This window comes from Sturnira hondurensis, unplaced genomic scaffold (genome assembly GCF_014824575.4).
Source record: "Sturnira hondurensis isolate 20B ecotype Veracruz unplaced genomic scaffold, ASM1482457v3 Scaffold0019428, whole genome shotgun sequence".
NCBI classification, from domain to species: domain Eukaryota; kingdom Metazoa; phylum Chordata; class Mammalia; order Chiroptera; family Phyllostomidae; genus Sturnira; species Sturnira hondurensis.
Genome location: NW_028092059.1, coordinates 8,359,879 through 8,382,009, shown reverse-complemented (window position 1 = coordinate 8,382,009; position 22,131 = coordinate 8,359,879). Strand labels below are relative to the sequence as shown.

Below are 22,131 nucleotides of genomic sequence, written 5' to 3'. Positions count from 1 at the left end.
AATTATCAGTGACAAAAGGACCAGATATATAATTGACTCTGATATTTATCTGACATTGAGGTAGCGGACCCAAATATTACTCCTGAGCAGCTGAATTTGGACATAAATGACCTGGTACAGTTCAGTTCCTCCACTTTCGCAGGACTGTCTTTGAAATCTCTGGGTAAAATGTAGCAGGGGGGGACTAGATCCCACCAAGAACTCACATGAAGCGGGAATAGGAAGAACACACCAAACCCGCTCTCTTTGAAAGCCAGTGTAAGTGGACGATGTCGTTACAGAGTTTATATATGGTTTGTCACGTTGTGTTTTCTCACTACTAATACTCATTGCTAAAGAGACTGTACAAGGGGCCTGGGTTTATGCGGTTTTCTGCAACTCATTGACAGTCTCTCAGATTCCTGTCTTCTTCCATCAGGTTTTACAGCGGTTGATTAAATCCAGAGGAAAGTCCCAAAGTAAACACTTAAACGTGCAACTGGTGGCAGCTGACAAACTGGCACAGTGCCCCCCAGTGAGTACGATCATTTCTGTCTTAATTATTCTTGACTCGTTAGGAGAGGGGGTGTTTTTTCATATTAACACTGTCACTTTTATTCTAGAATGATGATGAAGATGATATGTTGTCATCAACCTAATGAATTTCTTGAAATAAATGGATGCTGTCATGTTCACTCTCCGCAGGCATCCAGAACTGGTGCTGTCTGCTATGTAATAAAAAATGAAGTTGGTTAATCCAGTCATGTGGAACTTTTATGAAATCAAAAGGAAACATACTGATTTGACTTTCCTTAACTTTTCTGCCTGAAAGTCCTGATAGGTATAAAAGATTATGACTTTGGTGGTTGAGAATTATTGAGACTAGAAGAGCCCTGTGGAGATAGCAGGTGAAGAGGTCAGGGTCCAGTAAGGTGAGAAGATGTGTTATAGCAACTTTTTCCCCAGTGCCATTGCCAGAAAATAGCTGCTGAGTTGGAAGCCAAGGAAATGGTGGGAGGTGGGTGGGTGGGGAAGGTAGCCACTATCACATGGGTGGGTCACCAGTGGCTGATCAGTGTCTGCACCTGCCCAGCTGACTCACTATTTCTGCCTGTATTTCTCTAGAAGAAATAACTGTTTTTTCCTACTGATTTGAACACTAGATTTATACTTGTATAAGGATGGTTTATGCTGTGAAAGCGTAAAATTTAATTCAGATGTTTACAAAGACAACACAGCATAGCTGCTGAAAAGACTCTGGAGCCAGACTGCCTGAGTTCAAGTCCGTGCTAGGGATTACATCCCTACTTGTATAATCTTCAGCATGTACCTACCTCATTGGGTTTGTATAGACTTAACACGTGAATATATGCTAAAGCTCTTAGAACAGGGGCTGGCATGGAATAAGTACCACCTAATTGTTTCTGCTATAATAACTAGATGTACTTGTGCTATGCTGTGCCCAACCTGTCAGGCTCCCTAAGGATATGCTTCCGTCTGGTTTACTGTTGTGTATCAAACTCCTATCATGGTAGGTCCACAATAAGTATTTAGTGAATGAATGAAAGGATCTACAGGCAATGAGTAATAACACTAGATGCTTGGATCTAGTAGATCCTTCTACTAGGTGCTTACAATGGGCCAAACACCATGCTGGATATTTTATATAGATTATCTCTGATCCTCACAGTTACCTAGTAAGATAAGTAGTGTTATCCCCATTATATAGTTGAGGCAACTGAAGAGGTGAAATGTTTCCCCTAAGGTCAAAGCAAATTGGGATTAGATTTATGATTTATCTGGCTCTAAAACCAGTTTCCTCCCCTCAAAACCCCACTCTACTACACACACACACACACAACTTGTTGCCTACCTACAGATAGATAATTTGGATAGCTTGGAGTCTGGAGTGCGGTGTTAAGAAGTCTGACTTCACATCATCTACTAATGAAGTCCACTTATATGGTTGAGGCACTGAGCAAATATAGAAGAATGTCTTACCCAGTTGAAGGACACTAACCCTTATTGATCAGCTACCAAGAGCTGGGAACTGTTATTGTTTTCAATTTTTAGAATGGTCTTCTAGGGATAGCTATGTCAGTTAGGGTCTTCTGGGAAACAGAGACCTAAATGAAATTAGAAGTGCATATTTAATGGAAAAAAATACCAGTGAGAAATGTATGGAGAGCCTTCAGGCCTGCTGCAGGCCTGACCCTGTGAAAGGAGGGTGGGAAGGAAGGAGAATGAGTAGGAGAAGCCTTAGACTATGATGCAGCCTTAAGAAAATCTCGGTTGCTTACATGGGGATCCCCAGAGAAAAGATCGCTCGTTAGAGGAGTCTCATGTTGGGCAGAAATGTCCAGGCTCCAATCCTGGTTCTGTGCTCAGGCATTGACAGGGAGTAGCCCAGGGAGGGCGTGGCCTCAGCTTGAACACTGTGATGGATACTGAGGGTGCAGCAACCCAAGTCTGTCTGCTGCCTACACTCAGCACAGCAGACTCTCACTCAGGGGGAAATCTGAACATGCACCCCTATGACTGCCCTAGTAAATAACAGTCTCCTTCCTTTCTCGGAGAGAAAATAAGCCCCTGGTTAAGAAACCTGCTGGAGGTTGGAAATAGTGAATGAGAGCCAGGATTCAACCCTAGATCTCTCTGACTCCAGCAGACCTCTGTCCACTCTGCCACTCCACCTCTGCACGGAGTTGTGTAGTGTAAATGAGCCTCTGGTCCCAAACTTGGCCGTGCAAGAAACAGTACATTGTATATTTAGACCCCCACTCCACTAGGCAGGCAGGATATTTAGCTATGCTTACAGCCACATTTACCCTAACCAAGAGCAGAACAAAGACCCTAAGTTGTAAAGGTAGGGTTGGTGAGGAAATTGACAGAGTGAGGGGGAGAGTTCCAATTTAGAAAACCATTCACCAGGCCCACGTGATCCTTAGGGGTGGGTGTGCTGCTGAGTCAAACCTCATGTAACATTGGAGGGGAGCTCCCTTCTCTGTCTGAGGGAGGGGAGGTGTCTTCCTCTTTCCCCTTCTTGCTGCTGTTAAAGGAACGTCCTCTCAGCTTTGATTGTACTAAAAGCGTCCCCACTTTCATTTCCAGAGGTAGTTTGTAAAATCTCTCCAGCAAATTTAGGCTTTTGGGACACAAAACCCAGGAGGGGAAATGGAGAGCTGGCAATTTCCTGCCACAATCTCCCTCCTCCAACTTCCACCTCTTTCTCCACTACTTCCCAGACAAGGGAGGATCGACCCTGCCACCTATTTGAATGGTAAACAAGAACAGCAAAAACACAGGTTAGTTTCTCAAAACTTGTTTGCCATGTATATCTTCACAAATGTAGGAAGGTCTACACTATGAAGGCAGCGAATTCTGTGAGGTCCCAGAGATGGTGCTAAGATCAGTGGGAGGGACTTCCAGTCAAAATGGCAGCATAGGTTAACACAGCTTGCCTCCTTACAAACCACATCAAAATTACAAGTAAAATACAGAACAACCATCACTCAAAACTGTCAGAAATTGAGTTCAATGGGAGTCTGATAACCCTGGATTTAAAGAAACCACATCCATCCAGACTGTTAGGAGAGGTGGAGTCTTGGATCTGCTGGTCCCTTGCCCATGTGTGGTGAATAGAAATTCAGGAGAGATCTCTCAGAAGCGAGGAGTCACAGCCTCACACCAGGCTGCCCAGGTCATGGTTCCAGTGCCAGGAAGATAAGTCCCCATAACTTCTGGCGGCACAAGCCAGTGGGGATTGAGTTGGAAGAAGAAACTTCTGGAGTCCCAAGCAGTTCCCCTTAAAGAGCCCACATAAAGACTTATTCAGACTCACTTCCTCAAGCTTCAGCACTGGGGTAGCAGCTTGAAAGGCACCAGTGGCATACAGGGAGGAACTGAAGTGTCTGGCATCAAGGCGAGAGCTGGGGGACAGCTTTTTCCTAGAGAGAAAGGCAGGCAGAGGCCATTGTTCATTTTCTGAACCCTATCCCCACAGAGCCACAGAGCCAGCAGGTAGGGGCCATGTCTGAGACTCTACTTGGCTAACACTGTTTGCCCTGCCCAGGAGATTCCCTGAGACTTCGTCCCACCCAACTTTTGGGCCCACCCAAACTGTAACAGTGACTTTTCCATGTGGATGGCTGATCTTGGCTCATGTTTTATAACTTCCTAAATCCTATCAAGCAACAGCCAGCCTCAGTAAGCCTCCAGCTCTTGTACCTCTTGGCAGGTGGGCACAGGCCTGGCACTAGAAGCTGACAGCCTAGATTCACAGTTTGGCTTTGCCTAGGAATCTCCAAGCCCAGCATGAGCAGCAGCCATCTCACATTGCTTTATAGATCAGGCAGAGTGGCCCCAGGCAGAACATAGGTAGGGGGTAACCTTGGCCTGTACCACCCACAAAACTCCGGGGCCTGCACACACAGTGAATAATTACTGAGCACATTGGAGCACCACCACTTTGCCCCTGCACAGCTGATCCTCCATGGAGGGTGGAGATTTTTGGTCTGAGGTAACAGCCAGTGCTTGAAGCTAACTGGCCTAGCAAATCCCTCCCATTCACTGTGAACAGCAATCAAGGCTCAACTACAAGGGGAGGGTGTACTCAGCTCACACAAAAGGTCCATCTCAAGTACTCAGCTTGGGTAGAAGGGGAGGCTGTGCCACTGGACCCTACAGGACATCTATATGAGGACACACTACCATGACAGGGAGTCATAGCAGCTCTACCTAATGCACAGAAACAAACAAAGGAGGCTGCCAAAATGAGGAAACAAAGAAACATGACCCAAATGAAAGAACAGATCAAAACTCCAGAAAAAGAAGTAAATGAAATGGAGACAAGCAATCTATTAGATGCAGAGTTCAAAACACTGGTTATAAGGATGCCCAAGGAACTTAGAACCTCAACAGCATAAAAAAGATCCAGTCAAAAATGAGGATACACTAATTGAAGTAAGGAACAATTTACAGGGAAACAACAATAGAATGCATGAAGCCAATGATAAGATTAATGATTTTGAACATAAGAAAGCAAAAAAAAAACACCCAACAACAATCAATTAGAACAACAAGAAGAAAAAAGAATCCAAAAAAAATGAAGATAATATAAGCAGCCTCTGGGACAACTTCAAGAGGTCCAACATTCACATCATAGGGATTCCAGAAGGAGAAGAGAAAGAACAAGAAATTAGAAATCTATTTGAAAAAATAATGAAAGAAAACTTCCCCAATTTGGCAAAGGAACTAGACGTGCAAGTCCAGGAAGCACCGAGAGTCCCAAACACAATGGATGAAAGAGGCCCACTCCGAGACACATCATTATTAAAGTGCCAAAGGTTAAAGATAGAAAGAGAGTCTTAAACGGCTCTAAAAGTTTTTTAAGACTTTTATCTTGCTTAAAAGTCTTACTTACTTTAAAGCACGGGAGTTAGTTATTTACACAGGAGTTCCCATAAGACTGGCAGCTGATTTCTCAAAAGTAACTTTGCAGGCTAGAAGACATTGGCAAGACATTTTCCAAGTTATGAAAAGCAGGGACCTACAGCCAAGATTGCTCTACCTAGCAAAGCTATCATTTAAAACTGAAGGGCAGATAAAGAGCTTCCCAGACAAGAACGGACTAAAGGAGTTCGTCATCACCTCACCATTATGATACAAAATTTTAAAGGGATTTAATTAAGAAAACAATGAAGTTCAAGACTATGAACAGTAAAATGGCAGTAAATATGTTTATGAACAACTAAATCTAAAAAAGAAACTAAGAAGAACAAAGACAGATTCACTGATACAGAGTGTTTAAATGGTTGCCAGATGGGAGGGAGGTGTGGGGGAATGGATGTGAAGTGTAAGGGGTTAAGAAGAACAAGTGGATAGTTTTAGGGTAGCCATGTGGATATTAAGTACAGTATAAGAAAAGGAACCAAGGTACTCGCACACATGACTGATGGGCATGAACAATGGGGTGGGGATTTCCTCTTGGAGTGCGGGTGCCGGTGAAGGGGGACAAAAGTAGTAAAATTGAGGCAACTGTAATTATATAATCAATAAAATATAATTACAAATAAAAATAAAACTCCCCCAAGTTCTGCTACCTCAAAAAATAAAAATAAAAAAGATTTTGGGAGTTTCCAGAAGCAGGTATGAGTGGACTTAAGAGCTGGTAGGACTGTGTAATTTCTTAGTCTGAAAGGTCGGACTGACCCCCCAGGAGAAAAACATTTCACAAGTCTGCCCAAATGGAAATGCCAAAAACGTTGGGCTGGCTTTCTGAGTAGTGAGTCCTTGTTTCAGGGGTACGGGTGGTGTCAGCGCTATGAACAGATGGCAGATATGTTATGAAGGGAATCTCCTCTGGTGAAGGCTATGGGTATGGTAAGCTAAGATGTGAATATGGTATCTAAGATTCCTTCTCAACCCTAAGACTGATTCTGTTTAGATTTTGGGAGTGATCAGTATAGAGATATTATTGAATCCCTGTGGGTTGTGGAGGCCAGGGAATAGAAGAATGTAAAAATAAGAAACATCAAGTCAGACGATATCTTCATTGTTTCAAAACTTCAAGATCAGATACTTCTGTGGGTCACCAGTAGGCATGTCTAGGACATGACATCCATGTCTCCATGTTTTTGAACCAGACAGACTTCAAATCTTTAGTCATCTCAGTTCCATGTGGAACTGAGATGCAATTAACCTCGGCAAGTATTAAAATACATTCAGCATGTTATTTAAGTATTAGGCCTGGTTACCTCTCTAGGGTAAGGGATTCAAAGGCATGTCTCTGCCTTCAAGGAGTATATGGACCAATAAGATTACAGTTTGTTAAATCAACTCTTGGCAAACAATTTGGTAAGTCATAAATCTCATAGATTAAAAGAGTGGCTTAGATCAGTGTTCCTTAACTCAGCATTATTGACAATTTAGTCTGGATAACTTTTTGTTGGCAGTTCTCTGCATTATAGAATGTTTAGTAGCATCTCTGGCCATTAGCTACGCTCAAGTGTAACAACCAGCAACATCTCTAGGCATTGCCAAATGCCGCCCCCGCCTCCCCTCCCCGCTCCGGGGCGGGAATCACTTCGGGTTGAGAACCACTGGATTAGATTAATACATGCACAAGTTTTGGTAATCTTGTTATAAGAAGTCTCAGTAATTCCCTGAGATACATTTTAGGTGAATTTAACCTGTTTCTTGTTCACTTGATCTTTTCATGAGATTGAGTTTATTAACACTGATTCCTGATAATTACTAGAGAAAATACTCATCCTATTAAAATGAGGAATCTTAACTGCTGAGAGAGTTGCATATAATGCAACGTGTTACTGCTTAACAAGTTCATGTAATGCAACGTGTTAGGTCTGAGATAGCGGGAAGCAAGAAAAGATATGTGCATACTAAATGCAAATACTACTGTGAGCTGCTTTAGTGTTACCGAGCAGAGTGGTATTCGGGTGTCTGACGCTGAACACAAGCATGAAACAACAGTTGGTGGGGAAGAGAAAAGGTCTTTATTGAAATGTTGCCCAATTTAGGGGAGCAGGAGACCCATCAACTCCAGGCCAATCTCTTCCACAAAACACGGAAAGAACCCAGCTGCCCCCAGAACTAGAGACAGAAGCTGGAAACCCTGCTCCATCCTTATCTGTCCTGGGGCACAAGAATGCTATGTGGATGTCTCTCTGGCTTCATGCTCCCTCCCTGGAGTAGTGCTTGTTGGGCGGGTGCCACCCTTGCCTCACCGCAGTTTCCCGTGTTATGGCCTGGGCCCTGCCAACCTCTGCACCTGGTTGTCAGGGGATTCGTCCTCGGGGCCCAGCACTGGAGACTGCTTGCATGACCAGGGCTGGCAAGGTCCCTGGCTGATGATCTCATAGCAAGAGAAGGGTCGCAGTCTGGCACTGTCCACTGAGCACACAAGATGTCTCAGTATCCCATAGGTGGCTGCCAGGGCAGACTTCCCTGGGGTGTGGCCCAGTTCACTGGACTTGGCCTCTACCAGGGGCCCCAAAACGTGTGAGTGACAGGCCAGAGAAGGGCCACAACTCTGCCGACCCTCTATTTAAATCTTTGGCCCCAGAGCTCCATGTGCACTGGAAACAAATGGGTCTTTTCCTCAATCCAAACACTTTCCTCTGCGGGCCCAAGCTCCCTGTGAGCTTCCTCCTGCTGTATTATGTGACAGATTTGTTTATCCTTTACTCACAGGTGTGGAAATCTATCAGGGCACTGCCCTGCACTTTCAGTCCCACAGCCTGTGGCACTTTCTTCCGCCCCTCCCTTTCCTGGGGAACACAGGCTGTCACACACTGCTTCAGGGGTCCCTTTCTGCTCCCCAGTGACCTCTCCAGATCCTCCTACAATGTGTCCCCATGTCAGATATGTCAGACAGCCTCATACAGTGGGAAGAGAGCCTTGCCCTAACACCGCCTCTCAGCAGGATAATAATTCCTTGTTTTACAGCATTTGTCAGATAACCTGGAATTTTATTTTATTTTTAAAATATATTTCTGTTGATTATGCTATTACAGTTGTCCCAATATTCCCCCATTGCCACCTCCACCTAGTACCCACAATTCCCTCCCGAAATCCCCCCCATAGTTCATGTCCATGGGTCATGCAAGTAAGTTCTTTGGCTCCTCCCTTTCCTATACTGTTCCTAAGATCCTCTTGTCTATTCTGTGTCTACCGATTTGTACTTCTCAATTCCTGCACCTTTTCCTCCACTGTCCCTCTTCCCCTTCCCAACTGATAAGCCTCCAATTGAACTCCATATCGATGATCTCCATTCTGTTCTGTTTGCCTAATTTGTTTTTCAGGTTCAATTATTGATAGTTGTGAATGTATTGCCACTTTAATGTTCATAGTTTTGATCTTCTATTTCTTAAATAATTCTTTTTAACATTTCATATACTAAGGGCTTGGTGATGATGAACTCCTTTAGCTTTACCCTGTCTGGGAAGCACTTCATCTGCCCTTCCATTCTAAATGACAGCTTTGCTAAATAGAGTAATCTAGGTTGTGGGTCCTTGCTTTTCATTACTTTGAATACTTTTTCCAGTCCCTTCTTGTCTGCAAAGTCACTTTTGAGAAATCAGCGGACAGTCTTATGGGAACTCCTTTGTAAATAACTCTCGGCTTTTCTCTTGCTGCTTTTAAGATCCTCTCTTTATCTTTAACCTTTGGCATTTTAACTGTGATGTGTTGTGGTGTGGTCCTCTTTGCATTCATCTTGTTTGCCACTCTTTGAACTTCCTGGACTTGCATGTCTATTTCCTTCACCAAGTTAAAGAAGTTTTCTTTCAATATTTTTTCTGATAAGTTTTCAATTGCTTGCTCTTTCTCTTCTCTATTTCAGCTAATGTAACCTTCATTTCTGCTAGGTCTTTTTATGCTATTGAAATACCCAGTCCTAATAATCAGTGTTTTGAACTCTGCATCTGCTAAATTGCTTATCTCCATTTAGTTTAGTTCTTTTTCTGGAATTTTGTTCTGTTCTTTCATTTGGGTCATGTTTCTTTGTTTCCCCATTTTGCCAGCCTCCCTGTGTTTGTTTCTATGTATTAGTTAGAGCAGCTTTGACTCTCTATCTTAATAGTGTGACCTATTGAAGAAAAGCATACCTGTAGATTGGATGGTGTGGAGCTTTAGGTAATCACCAGAGTCAGGAAACCTGTGTGAACCAGACTGATGGAGTCTCAATATGGTGTCCTCATTCTGTGGCCCTGTGCGGGAAGGACTCAGAAAGGGGACTCTGGCTGCTACCTGGCCTCTAGAGTTTTGCCCGGGAGGAAGCTGTCCCCCGGCACTCACCCTGATGCCAGACACTGCAGTTTCTCCCTGTGTACCTCTGGTGACCTTCCAGCTGCTGCCCCCAGTGCTGGAGTCCAGAGAAAGTGAGTCTGCATAAGTCATAAGTCCATTCTGGGCCCTTTAAGAGGAGAAGCCTAAGAAGCCTGCAGTTCCCTTTGCTTCCCCAACCCCCACTGATTTTCATCGCCAGAAGTTATAGGGACTTGTCTTCCTGGCACTGGAACCCTGGGCTGGGCGGCCTGGTGTGGGGCTGGGACCCCTTACTCCTGAGGTCTCCCTCCTGATTTTCATCCATCCCAAATAGTTTGGGACCACTTCTTCTGCCTCCCCGTGTCTCCACATCTTCCTGTCTCTGCATCTCCGCATTTACAGTCCCCTTCCCATCTCGATGAATGTGATTTTTTAAATTCCTAGTTGTTAGACTTCCATACAGCTCGATTTTCTGACAATTCTGGGTGATAGTTGTTTTGTGGTTTAGTTATAATTTTTGCTGTGGTTGTGCAAGGAGGTAAACTGTGTTTACCTATGCCTCCATCTTGATTGGAAGTCTCTGATATCCTGCAATTTTAAATAAGCAGTCTGGATAAACAAGGTTACTTTGTGTTTAATATTTTATTTTTATTTTTTTAAAGATTTTATTTATTTATTTTTAGAGGGGAAGGGAAGGAGAGAAGAAGAGAAATATCAATGTGTGGTTGCCTCTATGAGTCCCCTGCTGGGAACTGGCCTGCAACCCAGGCATGTGCCCTGACTGGGAATCGAACTGCGATCATGTGGTTCACAGGCCCGTGCTCAATCCACTGAGCTACACCAGCCAGGGCTAATATTTTAAAATACTATTTACATGTACATGTTCATTTGTTAGTTTGTGGATGAGGAATTGTACACTCAGTGTTGACATGCCTGAAGAAATCTCTGGGTTATTAAAAAGTGGGAGTAATCTAACTGTGTCTGATTTTTCCCTGCTTTATTTCAAGACTATAATTATAATTGTCCTCCAAAATTGGTGATCGCTGTGTCATTTCAGTTCCTCTAGGAGAATTTGCAACTTGCTTAATTGGTCACTGCATCCTCAATCTCTAATCTCAGCAAATCACACAAAGTCTCACATTGCTAGGAAGTTAAAGGCAGCAGTCTTTGCAAAGGGAAGTCTAAAAGAGTACTGGAAGCAGTTAACTCTCAGTTACCAGAACAATGAATCCTAGACTCTGAGACTCTGGGAGCAAAAAGGGACCTTTAGGGAAACCCGGTGTTGTATTTCCTGGAATGTGTTCCTCCTAATATGGTTACTACACAGTGTCAACAGGTGTGATGAAGAAATGGCTCCAATACCAAGAATGTCTGAGAAAACACTGTGTAAACAAAAAGGTAGACTGCAGAAGCCTTAATACCGAGCATTTTATATCTCCATTCAGTCAGATAGTGTGCAGTGCTTTCCCTAAGTTTTGACTGTACAAGCATTTTCCTTAGAGCATCCTAGAGGTCTAGTGTTTCACGGAATGTTTTAGGGAAGGGCTGATCTAGTCCAACCTCCTCGTTTTACTAATGAGGGAACTAGAACCAAAGAGGTGAACCAGCTTTCAAGGTTCCACTTACCTTGGCTACAGTCAGCCTAAGATCTCTGCCTTCTTTAGCAGAAATTTAGATAGTGAATGGCAACAGGCTGGTTATCACATATTCTCCTGGAGAGAAATGATGAGTTTTGTGGGGAGGGGGAAGTTCCCCCCCTTTTTTCTCTTAGTTTGTCTGGCTGGTCTAATAACCAAATTGACATTAGATGGATTAGCAAGAGAAAATAACCAAATTTAATTATGTATGTACATCAGGGGTTCCATAAAAATATAGGCCCTAAGGACAGATCTGGCAGTTAAATCTTATATGCCATTTTAAGCTTAAAAGAAAGTGGGGTGTGGTTTAGGACTTCAAAGAGCAGGAAGGCAATTCCTATGGAGATGAAGAAGCAAACGTTCGGTAAACAAGTGTTTGCTGGACCAGCTTTAGCAGTGGGAGGCGGAGAGGCCTTGGTTCAAACGGGCTTCACTGGGCTCCTGCTACAAAGGATTCTGCTAGTCAGAGGGGTCACAGAGGGTGCCCAGATTCCAAGAGAGGGGACCCGCCCTCCTTCTGGACACAGGACATGTCAAAAAAAATGGTGGCCATTTTTGATCTGCCACAGACAGAAAGATGGGTGGGGGCGGGCTGGGCTTCTGAAAAGTGCTGCTCAGGAAGAGGGAGGCCTTTCCTTCCCTGACTGCTCTGGAGTCACAGAAGAAACGGTGGAGCACAGAAAGCAGGGGGCCTGGGAGATGGGGACTCACAGGCCCTTTCCACATACACCTTTTTATATGACTAGCCTGAGTTTGTGTTTATAATATACCTCTGTGCAGTATATCGTTAGATTTCATTTGGTTTCTACCCATTTACTTTTCAGAGAATTTGAAACGAGTACATTTTAAAGAAGCCAAAGTTCAGATTGCCCCAGTGCTATGGTAATAGGAGCTACAGAATGCATGGTGAGAAAAGCAGATAGGCAGACAATTGAGTCTATAAATGAAATGTAATCCTTTAATCCTACTTAGTTACAAGCTGGCTTGTGTTACCAAAAGCTGACCCAGAGGCTCTTTGAGCTATGTATTTGTGTGTGTGTGTGTGTGTGTGTGTGTGTGTGTGTGCTGGTAAAATGACATTGATTGCTCTTTCTGCAAGAGGGGAGCTCATCTCCTCCAAGGAGTCTGGCAAACCTCTAATGTTACAGTAACCATAGTAGCTCTCCTCTATCATCCTTTCTTTTCCATTGCTGAATAGACTCAGATTTATTCTATTAAACACAAGACCTCTGAAGTGAATGATACTGCCCAGTGTCCTCGATCGTATTCCTATCACAGCAGTCATTTTCCATGGCCCTTTTACAGTCATTTTATTTAAATTATTTAGAGTCATGTGGACTCACGCATCTGTTTGAAATGCCGTCCCCACTGGTGCAGTCATTATTACAGAGTGTTCTGCATGTTCGTAGTTTAATTCATAACACTGCTTTTGAAGAAGAGAGTCATCAATTCCAGAGGTTTCCTTCTCGAAACCAGGCCACACAGGATCTTGTTTCTCTCCATCCAAAGGATGCTGTTCTTGGCCACTCAACTTGAATGCAGGGAGTTAGGGATAGTTCACTCCCACCCAGGCTGACTTCCTGCTTGCATCAACAGTAATTTAAAAGCACTGGGTGACTTTTCTGCGGACAATAAATAGCACTGGTAGGTCTCGTTATACTCTCTGAAGGCCAAGGATGGAGGGAGTCAGTGGACGGGATGGGGCGTGTGGGGAGGAAAATGTGACTGGGGTCATAGTGAATGGCACAGACTGTTAAAAGAAAGAAACTAGTCGGGGTCAAAGTCACTGATGTTCTTTGCCTTCACATTTTCCCCTCCGGTTAGTGGCACGAATTCTGATTATCTTTTCAGGTTAGCTCACGAAAGTGGAAACTGTGCCGGAGACTGACTGCTAGAGCCCCATAAGGTTGGCGGGCTTTCCTTTGTCCCTGCAAGACCCCCCAAATCCTGGAAAATCCCTGTAACTTAATCGTCCTATTCCGTCTCACTAGCTGATGAGCAGTGAGTTAAGTGCTCAGGATTTAAAATGCTTTAGTAATATAAAGAGTGCAGCTTTGATATCCAAGAAACACTGGGTGGTTATTTGGTAAAATTAGCATTCCATGTTTGCCACTCGGCCATTTTATTTTCCTGAACGGTATTTTCCAGTCTTCTTTTTTTTTTTTCAATGGTGGCAGACTTAGGATTTGTATATTCCAATAGAAATAAATAAAAAGATTCTCACCCTTATTATTTCTTCTTCTACTCGGAAGGAGGGAAGTTGTCCCACATGAGGTCTTGTGTATGCACAACAAACGCATGTGAAGCAACGTCTACCCCGCAGGAGAGCGTGCGGAGCATGTGTGTGTTTACTCTCCTGGGTAGCTGGTATAATCAGTAAGGCACCAACCTAAAGAAAAGTTAAACTGCAAAATGCATTTCTAAGTTTTATAAACTTTTCAGTTAAAGTATTCAATAGCAACTTCCCAGATAATTTCACTAGTTGTAGTGAAATTCTCCTTCTACTCTAGGAAATGTGTATTTCATAGTCATAAAGAAGCTCTCTCGCTCTCTCTCTCTCCCCTCGAGAAAGAATGTAAAAGAAATAAGTAGAACCTCTTTCGAGTCTCTGGGTAAGAAGTGCTCTGTGTTCTGTAAAATGAAGGATGACCAACTATTCCGAGTCTTCCCTAATTTTCCAGATTTCGACAGTAATAGTCCCAAGTCCCCACTCAGTCCCTAGCAAACCAAGACAGTTATTTGCCCTAATTCAGGTGCCTTCCATGGGGCAAGTATGTGATGCTCTGTGACTGGAGAACCGGACAGACCACGAAGTGCACATGCTTACAGTTTTTAAAAAGAACATGGCAGATCTTCATTTCCATTTTATTCAGCTTCGGTCTTTTGCCTTCTTTCTTCCCATCATTTTCGTTCTCTGAACCCCTGAAGGAGCTAGAGCCATGTTTTTCAGTCATTTAAAATTCTTTGGTTTTTAATTTTCCTGAAAGAGTTTATCTAGAAAAAAGGTTGGTTTTCTAATGGTTTGTTTAGATGTTCACTGTAGTTCTGTGGCCACGTTATATATTTCCACCCACCTCAGCTGAAGAACACATCCTGTCCCCGAACGTCAGGGGCACTCACGTGGCCGTGCTTTGAAAACAGCTCTGTGTCACCCCATCTCCAGCAGGCCCCGAGGACATGATACCATGGAGTGGCTAACAGTTCACGGCCCTGACTGGCCTGCTACTCACGCCCTCCTCTGCTGATTAGGTAGCTCCTGGAACCCGTAGCCACGCTGGAGGCCTCACGTTCTATGCAGTAAGCTGCTAACTGGACTTGAACCTTTGAAGTTTATGAAAAATAGGCAAAGCTGGCTTGCATAATTCATTGACCTGCTTCTCTTTGAATTTCATGTATAATTAAAATGTTTTCTCATTATATTCACTTTCTAACACTCTGGTTAATCAGCTGTGTTATTTTCTAAACAGTTCAAAAGAAAAACCGTCACAGATATACCAGCTGTAAAATTCTTAGTTGAAAGTAAGCCGCGGTGCTTCATTCAGAAGCTGAAATTTGCTCTCCTCTATGCTTTTGAAAGCCTAAAAGCAGTTTCAAGTCATCTTCCACCTTGGAGCTGTCATTTTAGCACTGCGCACACATCATTTCCTGGAAATGACTGAGCCTTGAGCAAACAGACCTATGCCGATCTAGAAAATGTCTGTCTGTTAGCGCAGAGACATACTTTATGGAAATTATTTGTAACTCAGTGTATGTTTAATTGTGCCTGCAGCCATGACAAGGTAGCATGTGGGCAGTCAAGTAGACATGAGCCTCAATCAAATACCGCTCAGCAGTAGGTGCTGCCGACCTAGTTTTGCCCTGTCTGGGCTTTGCAGTCCTGGCTCTGATAGTGAGGGCCCTCACTTCCGGCAGTCCCTGCAGGGTTCTAGAACTTGAAGAAAGCACGAAAACGGCTTACTGAGATTACACGTAGGGGAGAACCCGCACTGTAGAGTGAGGCCTATGTAATTGAATGATACAGTTAGCATAAATAAAATTATGTAAACAGCTGACGCCACACAACATATAGTCTAGAATTTGCTAACAGTTCTAACCCAGGGTGGCTGACAGAGTGACCCTTTTGCTCCCATGGTGGCCAGTGTCCTCTTCCAGTGTCGTCTGTCTCAGTCCAGTCTGTGCATGTTCTTTGGGGCAGAGCAGTTCTGGTCCCACTCAGGCTACAACTGCAATGCTATCAGAGAATGCAGTGTTTATGTCAGAGCGCTGTGGTCAATTCTCTAGCTCTGTATTTGTAAAGTAACTGTTGAAATGTTAATGGCAGAGGGGGCTTTTAATTGCAAGACATAGAAACTCTCTTGAGTTACTTTAGTGGAAAAGGGGATTTATTGAAGAAATATATGTTCATGAAACTGTAAAAACCAGCTCTTTTCCCAGTCTCTCATGGGCCATATGGTCTCTTTCTTCCATTGTGTCCTTACTTCTCATTATCTGTTTTATTCTCTTAACTCTATAGATAGAATTCTTTGACTTACTCATAATTTCTCCCTCATAAATTCATTTTTTACACGTCTCTCTGGGCCTTCTTTCAAGTCTGGAACTTTAAACTGCCGCTCCAAGCATTGACTGACTCAGTCTCTTTATTGTTCTGAATTAAAGTTCCCGTGTGACATAGCTCATTAAGGATTTTAACGCTTGTCTCTCCCACCATACTGTATGTTCTTGAGCATATGTTTCTTTGCTACTATATACCCACAGTGCCTAGCACAAAATACATGCTGAGTAAATATTCGATGAATTGATAAAATATGAAGAAAACCATCTGAAATCTACTATGATGTTCTTATGGGGGAAAGGTTTCCCGTGAGTTGAGTCAGGTGAGACTTCTCAAACAGCAGTCGTTTTGGACTGGTCATCTTACTCAGGGTCAAAATGTTCAGTAAAGCCCTGGCTGGTGTAGCTCAGTGGATTGAGCGCGAGCCTGTGAACCACACGATCACGGTTCGATTCCCAGTCAGGGCACATGCCTGGGTTGCAGGCCAGTTCCTGGTTCCTGGCGGGGAACACACAAGAGGCAACCATACATTGATATTTCTCTCCCTCTCTCCTTCCCGTCCCCTCTAAGATAAATAAATAAAATCTTTAAAAATAAAATAAAATACTGAAATTTAAAAAAAAAAAGTTCAGTAAAGAATAATATGATGTGCCCTGGCTGGTGTGGCTTTGTGGACTAAGTACCAGCCTGTGAACCGAAGCGTTGTCAATGCAATTCCCAGTCAAGGCACATGCCTGCATTGTGGGCCTGGTCCGCAGTAGGGGACCTGTGAGAGGCAACTACACCTTGATATTTCTCTCCCTCTCTTTCTCCTTCCCTTCTCCTCTCTCTAAAAATAAATAAATAAATAAAATCTTTTTTGTTAAAAATAGTATGATGAAAAGATTCAAATAGTAAATGTTGGGGAGAGATTGCTTCCATGGTGACTTCTACCCCCGAAAGCCCTCACATGAATGAGTGAGTCTGTACACTCACCCCCAACTCAAAGTTATCCAGTTGACATTGACCTACAATCCAGATGCAGTATTAGTGCCGATGCAGTAACCCAGTTTGATTCATTAACGGGAGGTTCTTTTTTTGATTAAAAAAATAACTTAGAAAAGCGGGTGGGTGGTGGTGGAGGTGGTGGGGGCGAGCAGGTGCGGATCCAACTGTTGGTAGTTGGGGTGTGCCTTCACTTACCTGTGGAATGGCTTTTCTCTTTGCTGTAGTTTCTGACTGTCCCTGTAGGGAATCTGTGTCCCAGGTGTGTTCTATCTGTGTTCCCCATCACACTGCAGTGACAGAGGGGCCGCTCTTCTCCTCTGGGGCAGAAGAACGCTTCTTGATTATAGGCCAGGTGAGGTTGTTACTGCCGGAAACATGGACACCAGTTCCTTCTTGTGTGACACCCCTCCACTCCCATATTAAATGCTCCTGGTTCTTGTCCTTCCTTAACTATTTCACAGATTTCATATGATGATCTTCTGTTAGCAGAAATCACTGTAATGTGATTTTCTAGGATTAATCCTAAACCTTCTTTCCATGTTGTTTTATCATGAGACAGATAACATCATTTTCACAAACATTCTGAAAATTATCTAAGTAAATAGTATTCGCTTCAACAGAGTTACTTGGGGAGCTGAAATCTGTATTCCAATGATATTGTCATTACCCAAAACAGTTTAGATCTCCTCGTTCAGTACCTTTAATTGCTTCTCTCATATACAAACTATCATTCAACTCTATAGGAAGATATGGATAAAGGTGAGAATACATTATCTTTTCACCATATTCTACTTGTAACACCTTTGTGCTTACCTCATCTTTTTCTTCGAAATAATGACAGCTCTAAATATTTAAAGAGCACTCCCATTTCTACATTTATGTCCGAGTTTGCACATGGTTACCTCTGCAGCTCTTCACTTGACATTGAGTTCAGAAAGTGCCAGCACAACCTCCAGCCTCTGGTATTTGCTGCTGGCCACGAGACACGCGATGATCTGCATTAAGTAGTATTTTAGGCTTCATTGCCTAAAACATGAAGGGTAAATAAAATGAACCTTTCTTGCAGGAAATGTTTGATGTTATATTGGATGAGAACCAGCTGGAGGATGCCTGTGAACACCTGGGAGAGTACCTGGAGGCCTACTGGCGTGCCACCCACACGACCAGCAGCACGCCCATGACCCCGCTGCTCGGAAGGAACTTGGGCTCCACAGCGCTTTCCCCATACCCCACGGCAATTTCCGGGCTGCAGGTACTGTCCCTTTTCGCTCGTGCTCTGCCATCGTTCCTTTGGGATTCAGTAGGGAGCAGGATTGGGATAGAGACTGGGGTGGTTCTTAATCTGAAGAGGGAACCATGTGTGGGCATCATATTAAAAGAGCTAGAATATTATTTAATCATGGTCTGCCCTTCACAAAGTGAGCCAGAAAGTGGCCCTTCCTTTAGAACTCTGCTCTCTGTTCATTTAGAGCGGCTTTCACTTAGATAACAGAACGCCTCTATGTCTAGACTCTGCCCGGAAACTAACACCTACGCAGTGCGACTGTCGGTTGTTTCTCTGTGTCACCTCTCAAGGATGATACGGTAGTGACAAGCTCAGTAAAATATTCTGGGACCGATGAGCCTTTTGACGGCCCTTGACCAATCCCGCCCCACAGGCTGCTGGGCCCGCTAGCTTGCCCAGTCAGTACAGGATGCACCACAGTAGAACCACTATGTTCGGAAACAGGGACAGATCCCCGAGTTTTCTTGGAGGTGTGTGGCACCCACCTTGGTCAGCGGCTATGGCAGATGTCCTCTGGGGAAGCCGGGGACAAGCACAGGCTCTGTCCCCTGTTGTGCGGGTGCTGCACTCAGAGCTAGATGCGGGGAGCCAGAGGCATTATGATACGGAGTGAGTCTTGCCTTTCTACACCAATTATGATTTACCATTTATCAAGCAGCTGCTGGAATGTGGCCAAATCCCCAGCCTACTGAGAAACAGGTAGTCAATTGAACCCTCTTGCATCATGATAGTTTTGTATTAATGGATTATAATGATAGTCATAATTGAAGACGGTGTGGAGTTAACTCTGAGACAAATGGCACTCTCTGAAATGCTGTTATAACTGTATTACTCTGCTACAAAATGACATCTTTGTAAGCAGAAAAACTGCCATATGAATGAATAGCTTTTCAGGCTGGAAATGAACATGGGAAATGTGCTACTGTACAATATACATATATACTGTATACAATATACAATAGTGTATACAATACACTGTACATATGTATGCCCCAGGACTATTCCTTGCCTTGTTTCATTGCCTGTGTGCTGCTCTGAGTGTGGTACCTCCCCAACTAATTTGGGTTGGCTCCAAATTGTACACTGTGGGATGAGAAAGGGGTACATGAGACCATATGCTTCTGAAATGTACTTGGAAATGAAATGTTGTACTTTGTCTATAAATACAACGCTCTTGACTCGTCATCTCTAAAACATCCACCAAGAGTGGCTCTCCCAGTTTCACTTGTATACTGTGACCTATTTTGCCTAGTAACCATGGCATTTAATTGTTAGACCCCAGTGAGGTTAAAGGCATAGGCTGTGGCTGTTGACTGAGTTTCCTTCTATGTGAAGGTGAGTGTCTTTTAGAGGAAATGTACCTGCATCTTTGGCTTTATCACCATCCAGTTTCTCAGCTGAGTGACCCTTCTAAGCAGGGAGACATAGCTGTGGTGACACGTTTTCCCATGATCTGAAGAAAAACGTTGAACGACATTTTCTGAGACATTAAATAAGTGTCTAAAGATAATTTCAATCAATGATATTAGAGGAATTTAGTTTATATCTAAGGATTATTTTTGCAGGACATTTCACTTGAGAAAGCAAGATTTGTAAATGCACCAGTTAGTTGACTACATAATTGTCATATACGCCTTCAGAAAGAGTATTACATTTATGCATTATTTTATGAGCACAAGGGACATTCAGATAGTTAAAGGTGATGTGTCTGACCATAAGCAGAGAAAGATTTTTATCAGTTCAAGAGAGAAATAAAATTATAGATTTTTGAATCTATTCTGATCTTTATTTGCCAATAGTAAAATACCCCTCATTTTTGCAACAGAAGTGGAATTATTAGGCCTTCCTAAATATGTGAAGTTCTATTCAGCCGTTAACTTTCAATTCTGTATTTTAATAGGAAGCATAATCATACAGCATTATGTAATTAAATTCATAAATATCAGCATTTTGGCATATTTGCATGTTATGTCCCAAATAAATAAGATCAGCTATTTTGAGCAGACCCTTTGTGCATCAAAATGCTTTATTAAGTCAGATATTCAGCATCTTATTGTATGGAGCCTACTGTCTGTACACACATGTACATGTTCTAGATGAATGAAGCTACCATTATTTAATCAATGTACTATCTGGTATTTTTAGAGTCAGCGTGTGAGGCACAGCAACCATTCCACAGAGAACTCTCCAATTGAAAGACGAAGTCTAATGACCTCTGATGAAAATTATCACAATGAAAGGGCTCGGAAGAGTAGGAATCGCTTGTCTTCCAGTTCCCAGCATAGCCGAGATCATTACCCTCTCGTGGAAGAAGATTACCCTGACTCATACCAGGACACTTACAAGCCCCACAGGAGCCGAGGATCACCTGGGGGATATAGCCATGACTCCCGACACAGGCTCTGAGTCTGCAGACACAAACAAAAAATTCATTTGTTGACAATTTGCCATAGCACTGCTAGGATAAACCATCATCTAAACTTGGCAAGTACGGCACAGTATTTCCTGTGTTTATAGGCTGCTGTCATTGGATGCTAAGTAAGGGGCAAAAAAAATGTACATTATGCCCTTAAGTCTGGATGGATATTAGATGCCCAATCATATAGATATTTTAAGTGCAACATTTACATAACAGTACGTTTACTTTCTTCATTAGATTTAGACACATCGATTTGTAATTTAGGGTACTTACTAGGGCACATATAAAATAATTTCCCATGCTGGAAATTCCAAATGACCAGTTCCAGTTGGAACCAATTTATAAACCAATTCCTGTTGGAATTTGGGTGAATCGACTAGAAAGTCTACTTGAGCACGTTGCGATCCCTTTAAAGAATCTGAAAAAAAACTAATGAGGATATCAAAATACCAATAGAAGCCAAAACCAGCCATGGCATTTATTTGCTGAAAGTTAAATTTACCTTTGAAGTTGGAACATACACACATTTTAATACATGTTAATGTTGCCAGAATGGCTTTTCTCACTTACCAAATATATTGATAGTGCCAAAAAATCTCAAATTAATGCAGAAATTATACAGTCTCCTCAAGATTTTAATATTTTTCTTCCTGGCACAGCTGTTGTTTCAAAGTGTTTTGCTTTTTGTTTAGTCACTACTGTTAGCTCTTTTGAAGTTGGCAAAAAGAATCTCAAAATTGGCAGTGAGAAAGAAGAGTCAAGGGAAGCCCAGTCATAGTTGGGTAGATGACAGGGAGGATGGGGTGTTGTTTCCGCTTTAATCGGTCCCAGCACAACTAAGCACATCCAGGAGTCTGCAGTCAGGCAGTGGGGGTGGACACAGGTCCTGCTGAGTGCAAAGCTGAGCATCTCCAGGTGGGAGTTTGTCCATCCACTTACTACGGACATGGGTTCAGTATTTCCCACCAGACGCAACTGAGCATTTTTTCATTGCTTCACTCAGCCTCTGTCTNTTGTTTAGTCACTACTGTTAGCTCTTTTGAAGTTGGCAAAAAGAATCTCAAAATTGGCAGTGAGAAAGAAGAGTCAAGGGAAGCCCAGTCATAGTTGGGTAGATGACAGGGAGGATGGGGTGTTGTTTCCGCTTTAATCGGTCCCAGCACAACTAAGCACATCCAGGAGTCTGCAGTCAGGCGGTGGGGGTGGACACAGGTCCTGCTGAGTGCAAAGCTGAGCATATCCAGGTGGGAGTTTGTCCATCCACTTACTACGGACATGGGTTCAGTATTTCCCACCAGACGCAACTGAACATTTTTTCATTGCTTCACTCAGCCTCTGTCTTTGAATATCTGAATGTTCTAGCCCTTCACCAAAATTCTTTATAATTATGCTAAAGATGTTAGTTTTATATAGACACATTCAATTTTGATATTGAAAGATGTGTTTATACAAAACAGTTCATTGAAAATGTGAAAACAAATGAATT

At 43.0% G+C, this 22,131-nt stretch overlaps 1 protein-coding gene across 3 annotated transcripts in view; it reads left to right on the top strand.

Annotated features, from left to right (window-relative positions):
• Positions 1-21,637, top strand: part of CACNB4 (calcium voltage-gated channel auxiliary subunit beta 4) — a 245,026-nt gene extending 223,389 nt beyond the window's left edge. For all 3 annotated transcript variants that reach the window (XM_037027819.1, XM_037027820.1, XM_037027821.1), the window contains 3 exons: positions 419-514; positions 18,008-18,193; positions 20,372-21,637. In XM_037027819.1, coding sequence (XP_036883714.1) covers positions 419-514; positions 18,008-18,193; positions 20,372-20,632 — 543 coding nt within the window. In that variant the 3' untranslated portion in view covers positions 20,633-21,637. The remainder of the gene's footprint in view (positions 1-418; positions 515-18,007; positions 18,194-20,371) is intronic.
• The last annotated feature ends 494 nt before the right edge of the window (positions 21,638-22,131 follow it).